At 43.6% G+C, this 19,271-nt stretch overlaps 1 protein-coding gene across 1 annotated transcript; it reads right to left on the bottom strand.

Moving 5' to 3' along the window:
• Positions 1 to 9,913: 9,913 nt before the first annotated feature.
• Positions 9,914 to 18,888, bottom strand: LOC119658017 (protein 60A). Its single transcript, XM_038065246.1, has 5 exons — positions 18,166 to 18,888; positions 11,060 to 11,235; positions 10,562 to 10,998; positions 10,347 to 10,508; positions 9,914 to 10,223 (listed from the first exon to the last, which is right to left on the bottom strand). The coding sequence occupies exons 1-5, from the start codon at positions 18,408 to 18,410 to the stop codon at positions 9,963 to 9,965; spliced, it is 1,281 nt and encodes a 426-aa protein (XP_037921174.1). The 5' UTR covers positions 18,411 to 18,888; the 3' UTR covers positions 9,914 to 9,962.
• Positions 18,889 to 19,271: the final 383 nt, after the last annotated feature.

Genomic DNA, 19,271 nt, shown 5'->3' with positions numbered 1-19,271 from the left:
AAAAATTAGCAGGGAAGTGCTAGAACTTTGGAATCTTTGCAGATTACTTACAGAGGAAGCTATCGCGACATCTGCCAGATAGGTATAAAATGCACACCCATTAAATGAGTAGAAATATAATATAAACCTCTCGTCCGGTACGTCAACTCGTCTGATGGTGATGGCATGCATCGAAACCACGTTGGGTGGTCCGACATCTAGGTGACACGAAGCAGGTCAGGAGCATGGCTCCACTTCAGTTTAATTTAATGGAGGAAGTTGTAGCTTCAAGCACTCAGGGCTTTTGTTAGTTCCATTGTACTATTCCAGGAGATAGCATATTCTGAATCTAAGAACATTCTCTAGATACACCGCTCTTGCAGCATCGGGTTCTTTCACAAAAATGTTCGCTTGCCGCTGGGAGTTGAAATTTCTCCATTCGTTGCGTGAATCCTTATAACTCATCCTTATAACATACATACGATCGGCAGACACCAGAACCACCTGATGTTTACCAAGGAATTTCGAGATGGACACATAACCGTATGTTTGGCCGCCTTTCGACGCGCCAGTGGTGATAAGCCTATATGCCTCGTTAGCTGTTTTCCCTTTCACCTCCAAATGAATAGGGGGTAGATCTAGGATAGATTCGAGCGCCATGGCCACCGTAGTACTCATTGTTTTAGTAATATTTAGACAACCAAGCTTTTCAATCTGCATCGGCAGCTTCCTGCTATTATCAAAGTTCAGTCTTGGCCACCAGACGATGAATCCATATATCAAAAGGAGTTTTACTATGGATGTATATATATTCAAGTCAAGCTTTACCTATCGCAGTCCTACAGCACCAGAACAATCTGCAGGATTTCTGGTGTAGGGTCGAGATGCACACTTAAATACTTGCCTTTTTGTACCAGATGCATTTACGCCGCTGATAAGGTGGATAGGATGTAGCTGTCCCACCTGACGTTCCTCGTGAATATAACTAGTCCAGTCTTCCTAGCGTTTTTCATGAGTCCGTTACGAAGATACCAACTCTGGATTACATGCGGAGTTGCATTCAAGCAGTTACATACTGTGTCCCTAAGCTTACCGGTAAATATTACGGTTAAATCGTCCGCAAATCCTGCGGGAAGACCTTTGTGTCCTCCAAGAGCCATTGGTAGGAGCCATGGCAGAGAAGAGATAACCCGTCATTGCGGTCAGCCCTTAAGATAACTTGCCTCAATGGACTTCACTTCTCTCCAGAATGTGAAGGATCCAACTGATTAAAGGTTCCGATTCCATGTTTGTTGAGGCATAATTGAAGATAGCTTCGATGTCCATGAATGAGCCTTCGGACATCGTCTTCTCAGTTTTTGCCGTGAGCTCATGCTTTTTGCGACCGTACAGTTGGGTTTTCTTTGTTTGGGGATAAATATCACCTTCAAATCGTGGCAGTTGATTAGAATTTATAAGCGTGTGCTAGGCATACACGATATATACCCTAATTATGTAGAAACAGGAATGTAGAAACTTGCAGACTTGTATCTATGCAACCAATTTACTCGCTAGTTAAATGCCTATTTCACGAGTTAGTTAAATGTCTATTTCACTCGCTAGTTAAATGCCTATTTTACTTACCCCAGTGATACTAATTTTCATACCAGTCTCTCAGTTGAGGACAATGGGGCGCTCAGTTCTATTTTGAACGCCGCCCAATCTATCTTCCGTGCATTTAGAAATGGTGTGGTTGGAGGTGAATCTATGCTCACTACGAAATCAATACGCCTGTGATCTAAGAGTGTGATATCGGTTAATGCTCTCCATTCTCCGACAAAATCCGCAATGCCAAGGAGTGCCACCGTGATGTCGATGATATCTCGCCTGACAACGTTGAAGAAAATTGAAGGATCTGCAATTTGGTTCTTACGAGATATTCTAATAGTCTTGGTCCTCTCACGTTGGCGTTAGAACTTACCCAGCATATATGGTATGCGTTAACATTACATGCTGCTTTTACCCCCATGTCTTTACTTTTGGAATGTTGGATAGTTCTGATGGATGTTCCTTCGGGACCTTCATCTACGTCATAGGGCAAATAAGCAGAGCACCAAAGAATCTTCTTCTCTCCCTGTTGTCTTCGTATGATCAGTTTGGTTGTTGCGGTGTCGCCATTACGAGTACATAGGCCGTTAACCAAGGTAGCTTGGATGCCTTTTGAAACCACCATGCTGAAGCGGGGGTCTATTTATTTCGTTGGCATACAGCAGGTCAGCATGCCAAAAGTTTAAGCCCCCTTCCTCACTAAAAACCGAGTTCCCTGTCTAAGGTACATAAATGTCTTGCAGCTATTGATCCAATGGCTGATAAGTGCAGGGAATGCTTTACAATAGCTCCGCTTGCTGCAACTGCTTCGTGTAATCCATGACAACCACTTCAGTAGGTTCGTGTTAGCAGTGGATGGAATGTACAGAGGAAATGAACCCCTTTATCATCTGCTTCCACTACGAAATCATAACAGCGAGGGCAGATACAACATCATGCCGTTCTTGATGCAACCAAGATTCGTCAAACATTTCCCACAATACATGCATGCGACTGTACATTGGGCCGTTATCAAAGAACATGTACAACTTGGGACTATCATGAAAACTGGTGATGATGAATATAAAAGCGGCAACATCAACAAAGGATTCACTAGCCGTCCAAGCACTCTTCTTTGCCGCCAAGCTGCTGAAATTCAAAACGATTCCCAAAGAGCGTCTATAACATGGAAATTAATTCATTGCACTGACTAGGGACTCCCAGGCTATATCCATTTCCAGCAGCTCCAAGAATCCTGTCTCAATTCACTGATGATATTGCATCTCAACTGTGTCATGATTTGTCGCGATTGGAGCTACAGTCACTTGTGCATTGTGGTATAGTTATAGCCGTCAGGATACAGGGCAAGATGAAATCCATAATGAAAAATTCATTTGGAACGTCGTCGGAGCTCACTGAGGCAGGGTATTCAGAAGTGACAAGAAGCTCACTTGTATACACGCTCGGGTGGCACACAGTTGAAGTTATGAGTGGGCCATTAATAAACCACATGAATATCCTCTTTTCCTTACTGCGGGGATTATCTACCCTCTCCCTAAAAAGAACACGCCACAAGATTCCAGAACAAAAGACCGATTACTTGCTTTCCAATCTTCTACAAATTCATAACGTTCGTTATTAGTGGAAAGGTCAATAAGCACCTCCAGACCAACAGCATTCTGTCCGAGAAGCATAAAGGCTACTGAGTTGGATCGAGGGGTTGCAAGAAGCACTTAGTACTGACTTGGTGTTTTTAGTATAGACTACTAGACATCAAAGAAATCTGTTTGTTGATTACGCCGAAGTTTTTGACGGTGTTCTGCATACGTCACCAATCGATGTTCTATGTTTGTACCGTGTAAATCAATTTTCAAAGGAGATTCATTGAGTTCCCTTAGTGTTTGTGTTATGCTGAACCCACGAAATATCCTATGAATTTCATCTAGTTGGGCACAGTTCTTCTGTGTCGGTCTCGCATACAAGCTTTCTGAAGTCCTCCAGTTCCATCCGCACCTCTGTAAGCTAATTCTTAGCTTTCTTGATAGGCGGAAATCCCAAGTCCAACTCCGTGAACACCTCTCCTCCCCATATTCTAGCCCGGCTGGCATCCCTCAGGGGTCAGTCCTCTCCGCTACCCTCTTTTCCCTGTTTACCGCAGACCTTCCCAAACCAACTCCACACCCAAATCCAATCCGAATCCTTCAATACGCGGATGATCTCATCCTCTACACCTCCACCAGAAACATCCCTGCCGGTGAAGCCCGCCTGAATTCCTATTTGGACGAGCTCTACCGGTACTTCACTCGCTGGAAACTGTCCCTGAACCCACAAAAATGTGAAACCATCGTATTCCATGGTACCGCTAAGATGACGCCGAAAATGAGAAACGACATTTCATCCCTATCCCTGAAAATCCACAACGACACCATCCCAACCGTCAAGGAAGTCACCTACCTTGGGGTGACAATCAACTCCCGCCTATCCCACGTCCCACATACCACGAAGGCACTGAACCGTGCAACAGGTGCTTTCAAATCGCTCTACCCAATCCTAAAATACACCAGTCCAACTCCTCAGAAAGTCAAGCTGTTTTGCTATAAACAGCTTATCCGTCCCCTCCTCGTTTGCGGCTTCATCTTCTGGTCCGACACTTCCCCCCACCAAATGGAACGAATCCGCCTCAAAGAGCGCAGAATCCTCCGCCATTGTACAAACATCTACAAGAACGAAGACCGCTCCAAATACATCTCCAACCAGATCCTCTACGACTCCTCTCAAACGCCCCGCATTGACGCCGTCCTAGCCCGTCATGCCCTCAAATTCCTGGAAAAATCCAGATCCCACCCAAATCCACTCATCTCCCAGGCCATGCAGATCGAGATCGTCGAAGAGAATCTTCTACGAACTCATCTGTTCCCACAAATCCTCACATCTCTCCAAGCCCGTAACCTTCTCTTCGACCCCGGCGGTAGAGTAATCCTCTACAACGGTAAATACTCCTCATTCCAGTTTACAAAACCTACCCATCCTTAGCGCCACTCCTAGCTCCCTTTCCCAAACCCCTCCCGCATGCCCCTCATCCCATCCCACATCCTAGTTCCCTCCCCGCCCGCCCGCTTTTATAAAAAATTTAGCTAATGGAGGTTTTTTTCGACTTTTCCTCCAGATAACATTTCACATATTTTTTCAATTATTCTTTAGCGATAAGTTAGTTTAAGCCGTAGATTTTACCTTAGATTAAGCTAGGCTGTTAAGGTAGTACTTAAGTTAGGTTAATTTAGCATTATATTTTTATAGGTTTAATAAAAATTGTTGTTTTTCGCAATTGTTGTTTTTCACAGTTCTTCTGTGCAATAATATGTATTCACTACGTTGCTGTAAAAAATATATAACTGCAGCTGCAGACCGCCAAACTGTTAATATTTATTATCTCCTTATAGGCTCAGTTTTGGCATACGTAGTGAGAAACACCCTGGCTTTCAGGATGGGTAGGATGTTAGTGGGAAGGCAAGTAGAAGTACCGGCAGGAACAAACTCTATTATCGTGAACACTATTCAAGGATCTCCACAGGATTGGTTACTATCACCGCTCATGTGCTGTAGGGTAGTTGACGAACTTGTAGAAGAGCTAAGAAACAGGTGCACAGAGTTACGCTGACGACATTGGTTTAATTTGTAGGGGCAAATATGAGGACATCCTATGTGATAGAATACAAAATGGGCTGAGCGTTACTAGTGCCTAGTGCAGAAAGGCAGGCCTGCGTATCAATCCATACAAAGCCACCATCATACCATTCATTAGGACGCATAAGCTTTATCACCTGAGAGCCATAAGGCATAGAGGTGAAACGAGAAACAGAGGTCAAATATTCAGGAATTACGCTAGACCAAAAATTACTCTGGAAAACGCATGTCGGAAAGCTACGAGGGCTCTGATGACTTGCAGGACCTTGGATATACATTGCTATAGTAAGGCCAATGACAATGTATGGGCCGGTAATCTGGGCAGAAAGAACTGAATCCAACACAACAGGCAGAAAATTACACAAACTCCAACGACTGGCTTGCGTATGTATCAGTGGAACAATGAGCACATGCCCGACGGCATGCTTATAAGTCGTTCTGAGATTAACCCCTCTCCATTTGCATATACAGATTCAGGAAAGAAGATGATCTTCATACTCTGAACCAATGGGTAAGCACATTATATTTTAGGCGGATGGTAGGTAGGTAGGTATCAGTGGCCGCTCCGAGGAGCCCAATTAGCGCTTTGGTGCGCCGTTTTGATGCCACAAACTCCTAAGACCGTGACTGTTGTTATAGGAACAGGGAAGCAAAGTCCAGCCGGCTCGGATCTTCAGAGCCAGCGCGTCGCATTCACGAAGGAAAGCAGCTCTCCGACCCTGCAGCTAGAAACCTCACTGAGGTCCCCAAAGAATGGTTTACCCAGTGTCCGCAGCCTGACTCGAGCCAGAGCTGGGCAATCGCAGAGAAAGTGCATGAGGGTTTCCCTTCCTTCTCCACAGCTTCGGCAATGCGAGTTGTAGGGTATGTCGAGCCTAGCGGCATTGTCCCTTATGGGTCAGTGTCCCGTGCAGACCGCCGTAATCTTGAATGCATTTGCACGCATCTGGCACAAGAGCTCTCGTGATCGGGCTATGTTATAAGCGGGTCAAATTCTCCTTGACTTGGCACAGCTTGTAAGTCTTCGCCATCTCAGGCCCGCGGCTGCTAGGTAATGCGAGTAGACTCGGCCCCCGACAGCCGCCAGCGGAACACCGACAGTATTCGCCGAGGGACTGCCAAGAGCAGAGCCTTGCCTGGCCAATCCGTCAGCCCACTCATTCCCCTCTATGTTCCTATGCCCGGGAAACCAGAGGAGAGTGACCTTGAGCGTGCCGCCCAGATGGTTGAGCGCGTCTCTGCACTGCCCCACCAACCGGGAAGATGTCGTCGTTGAGTACAAGGCCTTGATGGCTGCTTGGCTGTCGGTCAGAATGGCTATGTTACGCTTGGGGCTCGAATCACGCTCCAGCCATCGACAGACTTCCAATATCGCCAGTACTTCCGTCTGGAATACACTGGTGAAACCTGGGAGACCATACGACTTGGATACACCGTGTGTATTCGAGAAAACCCCCGCGCCGACTTCATAGGTCATCTTTGATCCGTCCGTAAGGAATACCGTGTCATAGTCTTGCAACACGCCGCTGGTCTTCCACTTTGCCCTGGTTGGAAGGTCCACAGCAAAGTTTCTCGTGAAGTTCAGCTTGCGTGTGACATAGTCCGTGGGGGATGCCCAGATTTCTCGAGGTATTTCATCTAGGATGTTGCTGTGGCCGTAGGACTTCGCTGCCCAGCATCCGGACTCACGTAGTCTGACGGTACTGCACGCTGCAACATATTTGATGTGGAAGTCTAGGGGGAGGGGATGCAGGAGTATATTGAGAGCATCTGCCGGGCAGGACTGCAGAGCCTCCGTAGCACCTGCACACGCGGTTCTTTGAATAGGCGGATATATACGCCATAAATATATTTGCTTCCTTTAACAGCCAAAGGAACTATAAGGGACAAAATATTGTTATTCTAACCGACAGCCCAGCAGCAGGCGAATCCGAAACTCGAATGAGAATGCCTTGACAGACTGAATATCCTCAACTGCGGTTTAACAACTTGTCGTAAAAGGCGACGAAAAGGGACAAAAATTTAGGAGGTAGCAACTTGCGAATTTTGAGATTTCCTTTCTACCGAATCGTCAATAACACCTAAGCTAAAGAGTGACCTCATAGCCCTATCTACGGCCTCCCCTTGAGTAAAAATTCTTGCGATATTAACTTCAAATTCTAAGCTTAAACTCCTCAGAGTCTCATAAGATCACACTCTTCTTCTTCTGGCGACAATGATACAGAATAAAAGGAGGCTTTCTATAAGTAGTGACACGCAGTTCAGGAGAGACTTACTAAATATGACATTATAATGGTGCTGGGTGATCTGATTGCCAATAAGGGACTTCACAACATCATGCTCTTACATGCTCGCAGGAGAACTGAGCGTCGGCCTCCCAAATTCAAAACGGACGTTTTTGTGATCCGGCTGTTGTCCAACAGAGTGGAAACTTTACTGCGCGAACGATACACATTCTAAACAACCCGCCCGAGAATATTAATGAGACAAGGCCCAATGAAAAGTGACTTCATTTCTGGCAGGGTCAATTTGTCGAGCACTTCACAAAACCTGGTTGACCGCGAAAACGTGGAAGTGGTTCAAGTTCAAGAGAAAACTTTGTTGTTGGCTAGGAACAGGGGTAAGCACGACGTGCTGAAGTTCCCTTAAAGTGAGAAAGTACGAAAAGTGCAGAGTGGTATACACCGTGACAAACGGAAATCCATCATTCCGTTGATAAACGAACTACAAGCTGTTGAAACTGGCAGCGATTTCTTAACGTATACCGGATCACGAATCGCATAATCATCATCATCAACGGTGCAACAATCTGTATCCGGTCTAGGCCTGCCTTAATAAGGAACTCCAGACATCCCGGTTTTGCGCCGAGGTCCACCAATTCGATATCCCTAAAAGCTGTCTGGCGTCCTGGCCTACGCCATCGCTCCATCTTAGGCAGGGTCTGCCTCGTCTTCTTTTTCTACCATAGATATTGCCTTTATAGACTTTCCGGGTGGGATCATCCTCATCCATACGGATTTTACCCACAACCGGACTGTCATGGTATCGTTGATAGATTTCGTCATTGTGTAGGCTACGGACTCGTCCATCCTCATGTAGGGGGCATAATATCAGATGAAATTCAAGATCATCTGGATGATATGGCAAGCCACGGTGGCATGCGGATACGAGTTGATAATCTAAGGAAAAGAGAAATTATCTTTGCAATCAACACACTCAAACATACTCCTGCCGAACTTTTCCATGAAGTCCGTGCACTACGAAGTTACTGCTTCCAACTATTCATAAATATTATGAATTTCTGATCTTTCCCAATGAGCGGAAAAGGGCGATGATTGTTAAAATTCAAAAAAAAAAGAGAGAACAAGAAAAGAGAAAGAGAATCCGCTTTCTGATGTTGTTAAGATATGTCCTAAAATCATTCTGGATTGCCTCAAAGAACACTTTGCAAACTTTCCCCCTCTGAATCCTCTTGAGTTTGGATAACGGCTCCACCTGCTCTTCATTAATTTCTAGAAATCTTTCGTCCCTGTCAGGAGGGAATGTTTTACGCGAGGGGAGTGGTGCATTCTGCATAGTTGTTACGTCTTATATTGACGCAAAATGTCTCGTGTTATACTGAAGTAAAACTTCAGAGGAATTCGAAATTTGAAGCGAAACCCGCTTGAGTTACATTTTGAAGTCCATACTTTTTCTTCTCGTTATCGGTGACGTTCTTCACGCAGGGGGGGGGGGGGGGTTTAATGGGCGATATTATATATCCGTAAAGACTTAAACTACGCTGAAGGCATCCGTTTGCTCTCCGACTGAGTCATAGATTTTGGCCAAATGGCAAGAGAAGCACACACAATCGGACTGAAGATAAACACTAGTAAGAAAAACTCCCCCAATATAATTGATCACCACACGCTGTCTATTTGCATTAATGCGCAGAGCATCGAAGGTGTAGATCAATTCCTAGATAGGAAGCATTGTTTCTTCCGAGGGTGGAGCAGAATTTAATGTAATCAACATCGCTAAATTGACTATCGCTGTCTTATTCAAACTCAGAAAATGCAACTATCTCGACACCAACATTAACTTGAAGCCGTTTCGCGCCAATGCTCTCTCTGTACTGCTATATAAGAGCAACACATGAAACTAAGCACCACTATTGCTCGGAAGTTCCATGCTTTCATCAACTCACGCTTGGGATACGTAATGGAGGAACTCTAGCCTAATACAATATAAATGAAGAGTTTTATCGAGCGATTTATGCCATGTAATGGAAACCACAAGAACACCAGAAGGCGAGGCAGACCCTGACTAAGATGGATTGATGGCATAGGTCAGGACCCCAGACAGCTTTTAGGGATATCGAATTGGCGGACCTCGGCGCAAAATCGGAGTGTTTGGAGTTCCTTACTAAGGCAGGCCTAGACCGGATACCGGTTGTTGCGCCGTTGATGATGATGATGAAGGTAATCCACTATCCCAGATAGAGAGGTGGCCATAGCATTACGTGCACAGAACAGTGGAGAAGGTTAGTGAACTTCTCAGAAAAGTGCGGGAGATGAAGCACATTACCAGGAGCCGACATCAATGGCACGTAGGTATGATTGACGCACTATACCTCACATAAGATTTTATGATAACCACTTCAGCACAATTCGAGCCCAATGTTTAACCCAACAAAAAAATTTTCCATTCAGATTCATGCAAAGCATTTTATTTTGTAAAATATTCTCTTAAAATTAATGACAGCCACAACTTTTCACTACCATATATCTATACTTTTTTAATACTACGTTGTCCTCTTCCAAATAATATAAAACCGATATTGGACTTAACGCTGTAGGGGCACAGCACGGTTTCGGCACTTTAGTTGGTTGCATTAAGTGCACCAATGTCTGTACAATTGCATGGTTTGTTGCATTCATATGTGCGTTCAAAGGGAAATTGCATTCACCACTACAGTAATATGCTCCGTAACCTTCAGGTGCTACGATCCAGTCCTGTAAAAGACAATTTTCAAATTGGTACCGGATAAAGCGCTTAGCAAAATTGAAAATTGAAAATCTGATAAGTTTGAAAGGAAAATCATTCGTTCTTTTATGGAAATTAACACTTCATCTTACCTGCCATTGCAAATCCCTAAAATGAATAAATAACGTTCGTATTTGACAATTTTTCGTATTTTCATCCATTTTCAGTTCTTGGAAAGGATTTCGCATTTCTGATTTTCTATTTCGTCTCGGGGCATTCCTTTTAGTGCGCGATTTTCTTGGTGGTTTTACTAGCTGGAAAGATTTCATTTAGATAGTGACACACACTCAAGCATTGAGCTACAAACCTCTTGACCACTGAAGAATCCAACCATGAAAGGTTGGTATTGGTCATCACCCTTTGTATTAACCAAACCTACATCATCCAATTTGATTTCTTTCTCAGGTCTATCTACAGCATGTGCTCCAATATACAATCCTTTGTTCTCGTTGGGACCCATAAGCCACTTTGACAAACCTCCAGTTACATTCAGTTCAAGCCATCCTTGATAATCCGAACTGGTGTTTGTTGAAGAGAGAATTTCTAGTTCTTTTTGACCATCCGCTTTAGTAATGGTGTATGCTGTTATAACAAATGTTTTGCCGGACCCTTGCCATTTACCCTTTTCAGGATTTTGATAAATTCTTAATTCGGCCATCATTAAAGAAAGATCTTTTGAAACTTCGGAAACGTCGAACCATAAACGTCTACCGCGCTCATGTCTGACTTCAGAAACATGATGATCTTGGAAAGAGAGTGCATTGTTAGATTGGGGTCCATAAAAGTTAAAATCCACTTCACTTACTTTTGTTCAAAAAAGTCATAATGGTATCGCTGTCGTCAATTGCTCTTTGATCGGCATCTGTTATTAAATTCTCCTCAAAGTCTGCACTTCTTTCAACTCGACCCAATCCTTCATTTTCACCTTCCTCTTTTAGTAATCTGTTGTAAACGTCGATCATAAACTGCGGCGCCGATTTCCTGAAAATATTGAAAAATTCTGTGTTTAGTCGAGGGAACGGATAATGAAAGGAGGAAAAGAAGCTGGTTTGAGCAAAGATAATGCTGCGTCGTTGGCTTGAAATCTATTAACTGTGGAACCTTACCCAAAAACCTCCACTATACCCCCTCTCTTCAGTTATTTTCTCTGATGAATGGTTTCCTCATTCAACCAGTTTTTAAGCAGGTAAACTGCTCCTGTTTTTAAGCAGGAAAACTGCTCCTGTTTTTAAGTAGGAAAACTTCTCCAGGACGTCTTTGGGAACAACATCTATGGTGCCTGAGATGGACCGAAGGTGTAGCTCAGGGCACCAGGCAGCTGCTAGGGGCATACAATTGGTGGACCTCGGATGTTTGAAGATTTACACATCTTTCAACTGGGTAATTTCTGACAACAGGTCTTTGAGATAAGTAACCACTTTTCAACCAGAGCAATCACCCCTAGACAAATTCTCTGCATACGTGGGAGTTCACAGTTCCACAGTTTCCACCAAATTCAATAGGTAAACTTTTTCTGAGAAAAATGTATGTGACAGACAGACAAGTAAACGGGTAGACAGACCTATGTGAAGTTGCCAAGTCCTTCATCAGGGGCGTTCTTTCCTATGGAAGAGGACATCTAAGCCAAATGCACATGAATGCATCTAGAGAGTGCTTGCATGGGCTAATTTGTGTACAAGCCGATTAAGTTGGAAAAAAATGCCCAACCGTGGACACAAATGGCTATTTAGATGACACCTAGAACAAAAAATGAATATAAACAAAAAAGGAAAATGAAGCTTCGGTGCAGGAGCTAGGAACCCCAGTGCGGACAGTTTGTAGGAGTGAGCAGGCAGGCTCCCGGCTGCTGATATCCCGCGAGTACAGTGCGTCAATGATGGATAACTTGGTCGCTGTTACATCAAATGCTACAAGTCCTCTGGAAAAAAAGGTTCGAAGGAGTACATCATCCCCAGTAAAGACGTGGAAATATATTTTACAAAGTGGATCATGCACTTTGGCAGAAAATATCGCATGAAATGTGATAGTCAAGACGACTCCAAAAAATCTACAAAATGTGGTGGTGCACAAATAGAAAACCAAGCATAGGAGCAGCCTCCAAATACATACGAATCATCTCCCGATCAATTAGTAGTAATTATAAATATACAATATGATTAATATTGTAATATAGTGATATAGTAATATACTATTGTTAACTTTATTTAAATAGAAATCGGTATGAAGGGTACTTTCAGGCCTTGGTACTATGGAGTGGCAGCTTCCAGATTTTTTTTTCAGGTTTTTGGTTTGGGTAGTTTCTGAGAATGGGTCCGTGGAAGGAATGATACTTTCAACCCCATGGAGTCCCCCCTCCCACAAATAACACGACTAATACCGGCTTCGGAAAGTACTAATCGAGACCTTTCACATGCTACCCCATATGACTACGAGACGTTTGCATGTGTGCAGACCTCCTCTTAAACTAAATGTAGAACGATGTTACTCACTTCACCATTCCCACCTTTCCACTGAATTTCACATCAATAAGAGTAACCGTTTCTGAGAAAAAGGGTGTGACATCCAATAGTAAACCGATTTTAATAGTTTTGTTTTACACAAAACCTTAAAAAGGAAACGGTCCCTTCGGACCCTCGTATTACACTAGTGACGAACAAAACATCCGTTCCAAAAAAACCACGGGGTATGAACCAAAGTCAACGCAAAAAAAAAGCTGATACCTGAAAAAAGCATAAAGCCTAAATTGATCATTTTTTTTCAAAAAAGGTAATATGGCATGCGTCGATATTTTTAGGAAAATCAAATTCGACCCGGAATTGATGAGAGGAGAGAACGTCAGCCAAATGAGACGTTTCCAAAAGGAGTTTTAATTAAAAATAAAACTAGGTAGCTTGCTCCTACTACAATATATTTTAATAGTTAGTACGCGGTTTGATGTTCTGGAGGACGCTATCTTGTACACAGAGGAGAGCATCCTGGTCGGGGGTGACTTCAATGCCAGAGAACTCGAATAGGCATGCTTCACCCAAACTCCAGGATGAAACGAATTGTTGAAATAGCGACGAGAACAGAACTTGTAGTTTTAAACCCCGGACCCACGCCAACATTCCGGCGCCCAGGCTACGAGGGAAGCATTCCCAACGTATTCTTCGCGTCGGAGTCACTGGTGTCGCTGGTGGGCAGGTGACGAGTTCTGGAAAACTCTTCAGCAAGCGACCATCAAGACATTGCCTTCGAATTGTTTGACAGAAACTCTCGGTGCGTGCCACCCCAGCGACCGTTCTGTGAATGGAACGTCGCGAAGGTGAACACCGTGAGGTTTGTCGAATCTCTTGGATCAGGTGAGCCCGCAATGGAGGGTACTCCTGGGGTTCGTGGCGCTACAGTAGACATTGCCGTAAATTCAATTATGAAACTGATAACAGCGATCTTCGGAGCTTCCTTGCTCAAGAGGGCATCGGGACATGGCAAACCTTCTATGTATAAGTGGACGGCGGAAATTGCAGAGCTCGATAAGGAGAATCACGAACTCCGCCGCATGATACAACGTCTAAACGACCGGGAGGAAGCATGCACCATAACAAAAGACAACAGATTAGCCAAAAGGATACTTCGCAAAGCAACCGGAGCAAAGCACGCTACTGGCAGGATCTGGTCGATGAGGTGAAAGAGGACTCGTGGGGACTCGGTTACAAACTGGTAGTCAGGGGGCTCCGCAGAGACCCTGTTCACTTAAGGCCAAGCACCGTATTGTACGGGCACTATTCCCTGCAGAGAGCGCCAAGGACTGCCCACTTTTCTCTAAAAAAGAGTTGGAAGAGGACGTCTTCTCTATGAAAAATAAGAAGGCGCCATGGTTCACCAAGATGGTATCTCAGCAAAGATATACAAACTGGTGTTCTAACATCGACCATACTTACTGCTCGGCGCATTCAATGCTTGCCTAAAAAGGGGAATGTTCCCTTCTAATTGGAAGGTGGCAAAGCTTGCGCTGATTAGCAAAGGGAAAGGCAACCCAAAATTGCCATCCTTATACCGCCCACTTTTTATGCTGGACACTGCCGAGAAAGTGCTCCCCTTAACGTCAGACACGCCTTTTATTCCGTAAGATGGAAAGATATTCTAGGCACACTAGACAGTACTTTCCATTCGCCGAACTATCTCTTACGGATATTGAGGGACTATCTGTGGAACCACTCCCTGCTCTATGAAACGCTAGAGGGTCAGAGTAGAATGAAGGTCACGTTGGGGACAGTGCAGGGATCCAACCTAGGGTCGAACCTCTGGAGCGCTCCCTATGCCAGAAGAGTCGCGCTGGGCCGTTATGCAGATGATGTCGCGGCGCTTTTTGCTGGACGCACTGTCGAACAGGTGCAAAGCAGACTTGGCGACGGGTAAGCGGATGGATGACTGCTCATGTTTTCAATCTTGCACTGGAAAAAACGGAAGTAGTCATCCTGAATAAAAAGAGAATTCCGACCCTACGTCCCATATCGATCATCAAGTCAAAACCAACGCTAAAGTACCTTGAACTGACTCTTGATTCAAAGATGAGCTTCTTTGAGCAAATCAAAGCAGCAGCGAACAAGGACGTAGCTGGAGGGCCATAAGTCGGCTAATAGTAAATATTGGGGGCCCTACGTCTAGCAGGCGACGTCACCTGATGAGTTCAACGCAGTCTAACCTGTTCTACGGTGCAGAGGTATGGATTGGTAAGGAGGTATATTGTAAGCGTCTCGCGCAAGTGCAGTTACCGGGAGCTTTGCGGGTGGCGCCTGGGTACCAAACTGTCTCTGAACCGGCCATGATGATGATCGTGGGTGTGATCCCCGAAGAAACAAGGGGGTGGTTACTCGTGAAGAACGGCAACGCACCCTAGATGAGCGGCAACTCTCTTGGCAAAATGAAACTTGAGGCAGATGCGCGGCGCATTGGCGGCTTAGGTGCATGGCTAAATCGGAAGCATGGTGGGACTGTCATCCCGTGCGTCGGATCCGCGGAATCGAATTTTTTTTGGCATCAGTTGTATCTAGATATAGTGTAGAATATATGGGTAAAGTGATTTTTTGATATTGGGAGTCCTTTGGAAATTATAGTGTTGAACACGTGATAAATCACATGCCAGGTTTATGTCGATCGCCGTAATAAAGCTCGTATTTATCGGTCCGAATGACGTTCGAGTGACTTCGCTAAAAGGACAAGAATTGAAGCCAAGACTGTACATGTGTTTCTTGAAGAAACCTAAGGTTTATGGATTAGGTATAACAGATTAATAGTCAGTTAAGGTTTTATGGCTAAAAATTGCATTCTACTTTTTAAATGCGTTTTTCTCAGAACCGCATGTTGAAAATCGGCTGCCACCATAGCCCAAAATCTATCCAACGAAATTCTTTGGAATTTTCACGACTTATTCAGAACATATTTCTACGGCCCGCAAACTAGGATAATTGCAATTCATTCAATAGTTTTTTTTTATTCATTAAAGAAGCCTTAAAAAAACTCCAAAATTCAGAAAAAAAAGTTTAACGCGGGACCAAAAATTTAGTTTTTAATATTTTTTAATAATCCTAGTTTGCGGACTGTAGTTAAGTCTTGACGTTAAAATGCCGTTTCCTTTTTTCATTACGGTGATCGTAGCGCCCTCAAGCGTGGTAGCAGAAAAACACCTTTTTTGGAGACGGGTCTATAAATTGCTCTGTATTTCAATAACCAACTATGCGATCTTGCTGGAAAAATTACTACGCATGCTCAAGATATTAGTTAATATATGATGAAAAATTCATATTTGTATCTTCATCCAGTACTTCACAATTTTTAAAAAAAACCAAAAAAAACGGCCTTCACACGGGATGACCCCCTTAAGTGGGCATGGAGGATTTTAGTCTAACTTGCACAAGATTAGAAAGGCACGATCTTGCTGTGTTTTGTGTTTTGCAATGGAGTTGTGACAGACGCCCATCACACCTTTTTTCTTCTGAAAGGTGGGATGGCAGTAGCTCTATTTAAACACAGGAGATTTCTCCAGATGGCATTGTCGAGGAGATGCTGAGGAGCACTGACAAGTCAAGCTATTTTGCGCATTACGTTCGGGTTCTTCGCGTTGCACAGAAAATAGAGCTCGACCGGTGGAAGGGTCGGATGGCAGAGGGTTCCTTGAACTAACGGTTCCCTTCCTCCGCTCCCTTCCCGGTTTTGAAAGGAATTCTCTGATTTAAAGGCCCTGCAAGACGGGAGAGGCTAGTCCGAAATAATGTGAAGAAAAATTTTAAAAAAATTAAAAAGGGCACCTTGAATAATCAGGATTTTGGTAAAGGTTGAAAAGGCGAGAGTTCGACTACTATGAGTTTTTTGCGAGCTTGAAAAGGGGTACTCTCTGCATTCTTCTTAATACTTTTTTCCACACCCTCCTCTCCCGAGGGAGGGGTTTACAAATTAACATTAACATGTTGATATAAAAATAGTCCCCTTGAGGGTAGCCGTTTCAATTTTTCAATGAGACAAAAGAGAGAGAATCTTTGGCTTCTCCCTTCATATCCTTTTTGCCCCTCCTGTGAGGTTCAAAATTAAACCCTATCGATATTTCCTTAAATCAGCCCCACTTTGAGCCGTCATTACTTTTTAAGGAGCGGGAATTGCGATGATTCTTAAAAATGGCTAGAAAGAAGGAACCTTTCTCTTTCTCTTACATATTCTTTCTGAATCTTCTCCTTCCGAGAGTAGGGTTAAAAATTCAAAATTCACCATAATGATATAAAAAAAAAATACTCAAGTTTTTAAAGGGGGCGATCTGCACGAGTTTCATTGAAGTTGAAGGCGAAGATCTCCCCCTTCCTCGCCATAACTTCCTTACCCCCTCTAGGGATAGGATTAAATTGAAAAAAATTAATCTTCACCAGGATTCTTTCAATTAAAAAAAAAATTGTAATAGTCACCACTTATGAAGGTAAGCGACCAAAAGGCTAGCTGAAACAATGGTGGCTTGATGCGCTAGATGGGGATTTGTAAATTTTATAAAAGTAGTTCCTTTGTTTCCTATAGTTCGTTTTAAGTAAAACTATTAAAAGGAAAAGTTTCCAGTTTAATTACAGACTTTAATTAACAATTGCATACACGTGTTTCGGGCACAACATGTGCTGGTTTTTTAAGCCCCGCGGCTTCATTCAGATCAGGCCTTTGACAGAACAAAATGGCGCTACAGATCACGACGAGCCAACCCCGCTTGTGAACGGGACAAAGGCTAAAGAACAAGAAGATTTATCTTAACAACAAATAAAAAAAAAATAATCCTTGAAATGTAAGACACTTTACAATAAAGACATTTGAAGCTAAGATAAAGTTTGGATCTGGAACGCGAAACCATCGATCTCGTTTATTCAGATATTAGCTTCACAGCAGTAATTTTCATGATGTTTACTGGGAGTAGTGTGAGGAGTAACAAGTAAACATAAAGTCAAATACTACATTTTTAAACAAACTTTGGATGTGCGCTAACGTTAGCCTGCTCTGAATGTAAACGATGCAAATTCTGAATTAGCATTCCAAGTAGACGCAAGACTTTGAATGCGTTTTGTTTCAATTATAATAATAACGTGCGAATGTGCAAGCGCCTTCCGCCACTCTATAATGTACCCCTGTGGATACTATTCCGTCGATGAGTATGGTTCCCCCACTCGGCTTACCTATGCCAGTTTATCTTGATCTATAAAGGTGTTCAATCTCAAAACTGATCCGGCAAGAAGCGATCATCCAGACGCTTGCAGCAAGATGATATGAAAACAATTTCTATAAATAAAATTCCAGGAAACCACGGAGAGGTTCCTCTTTGAATAAGCAATGAAGCAGCTGCAAATATTGTGCGCAAATCGGGATGGACAGGGGAAGGTCATGATTGAAGGGGCTGGATTTTGTTACCTCAGTGAAGGGCGAGCGTGTTTATGTTTCGGTCGGTCGGGTAGTCCCAATAATTCCAGGATCTCATGCTCCACGGCATGTTTGCTTTCATCATCCAAAACGTCCTCCATGATTGTCTGGTCGACTCCATTATCAATGTAGAAGCCCGACATTCGCGCTGATACACAAATCACTTGCAGAATCACTATAAGCACGAGCACCGAAGGCATGGCCCACAGGCCTCCCAATAACTTATTCCACTTCATTATTCTCACTTCCTTATTCGTGCTGTACACTAATTATCCGATAATTTCACTCAATTAAGCAGCTACCAAGTACGGCGACAATAACCAGCTAAATCGCGTATTTATGAATCTACAAGGCGTCTCCGGCGACCATTCCGGAGCACTTCATAAGCACAATGGAGATCACTCGGTCTCTAGTAACTACGCGTATTAAGTCATTCGAATTCCGTAAGAAACTGATCTCCTCAGACCATCCACTCCAACTGGTTCAACTCAGCATCTTTTTCTCATCTTTCAACAACTCCATCAATAATGTTTGCGTCTATATGTTCATGTATAATGAGCAGATCCAAGATATTGGCTTCAGTTCGATCAGATGGAAGATTCAACATTCACACGTCTGGGATTCAACTCAGTACGCCGAATGGAAAGACGAAGCAACGCGTCTGCAAAGCAACCGGAGACGTTTGATTTCGTTGAAAGTCGCGTCCACTCTACGGATCAGGTTTGCTACTCACATCACACTCACCTCTTCTAAATACACATGTACAAATGTATCTTAAGTGCGTCCATAGACGATAGGTAAGTCTTCACATTTACCTGTCCGAAGCCAGTCTGTCCAGGTAAACCGCGAGAGTGGAAACTTGAATAGTGTTTGAAATAAAACCAATAACTAACAGTGGCCACCAATTAGTATCTAAGAAGCACCCTTTCTATATCTCTGAACCCAACAGGAACATCATTGGGAGGCGATTAGTCCTTGGCTTGCACAAAGGCACTACTCAAGTTTTCCTCATTTCATATTCATCTTTTGTCATTCAATAAATTGGGGTTGACCTCAGAACTAATATTCGTAAGAATAAGTCTGTTTAAGCTCACGAT

This window comes from Hermetia illucens, chromosome 5 (assembly GCF_905115235.1).
Source record: "Hermetia illucens chromosome 5, iHerIll2.2.curated.20191125, whole genome shotgun sequence".
In the NCBI taxonomy this organism is placed as follows: domain Eukaryota; kingdom Metazoa; phylum Arthropoda; class Insecta; order Diptera; family Stratiomyidae; genus Hermetia; species Hermetia illucens.
The sequence above is the reverse complement of the archived record's forward strand: the minus strand, read 5'-3'. Positions and strand labels throughout refer to the sequence as shown.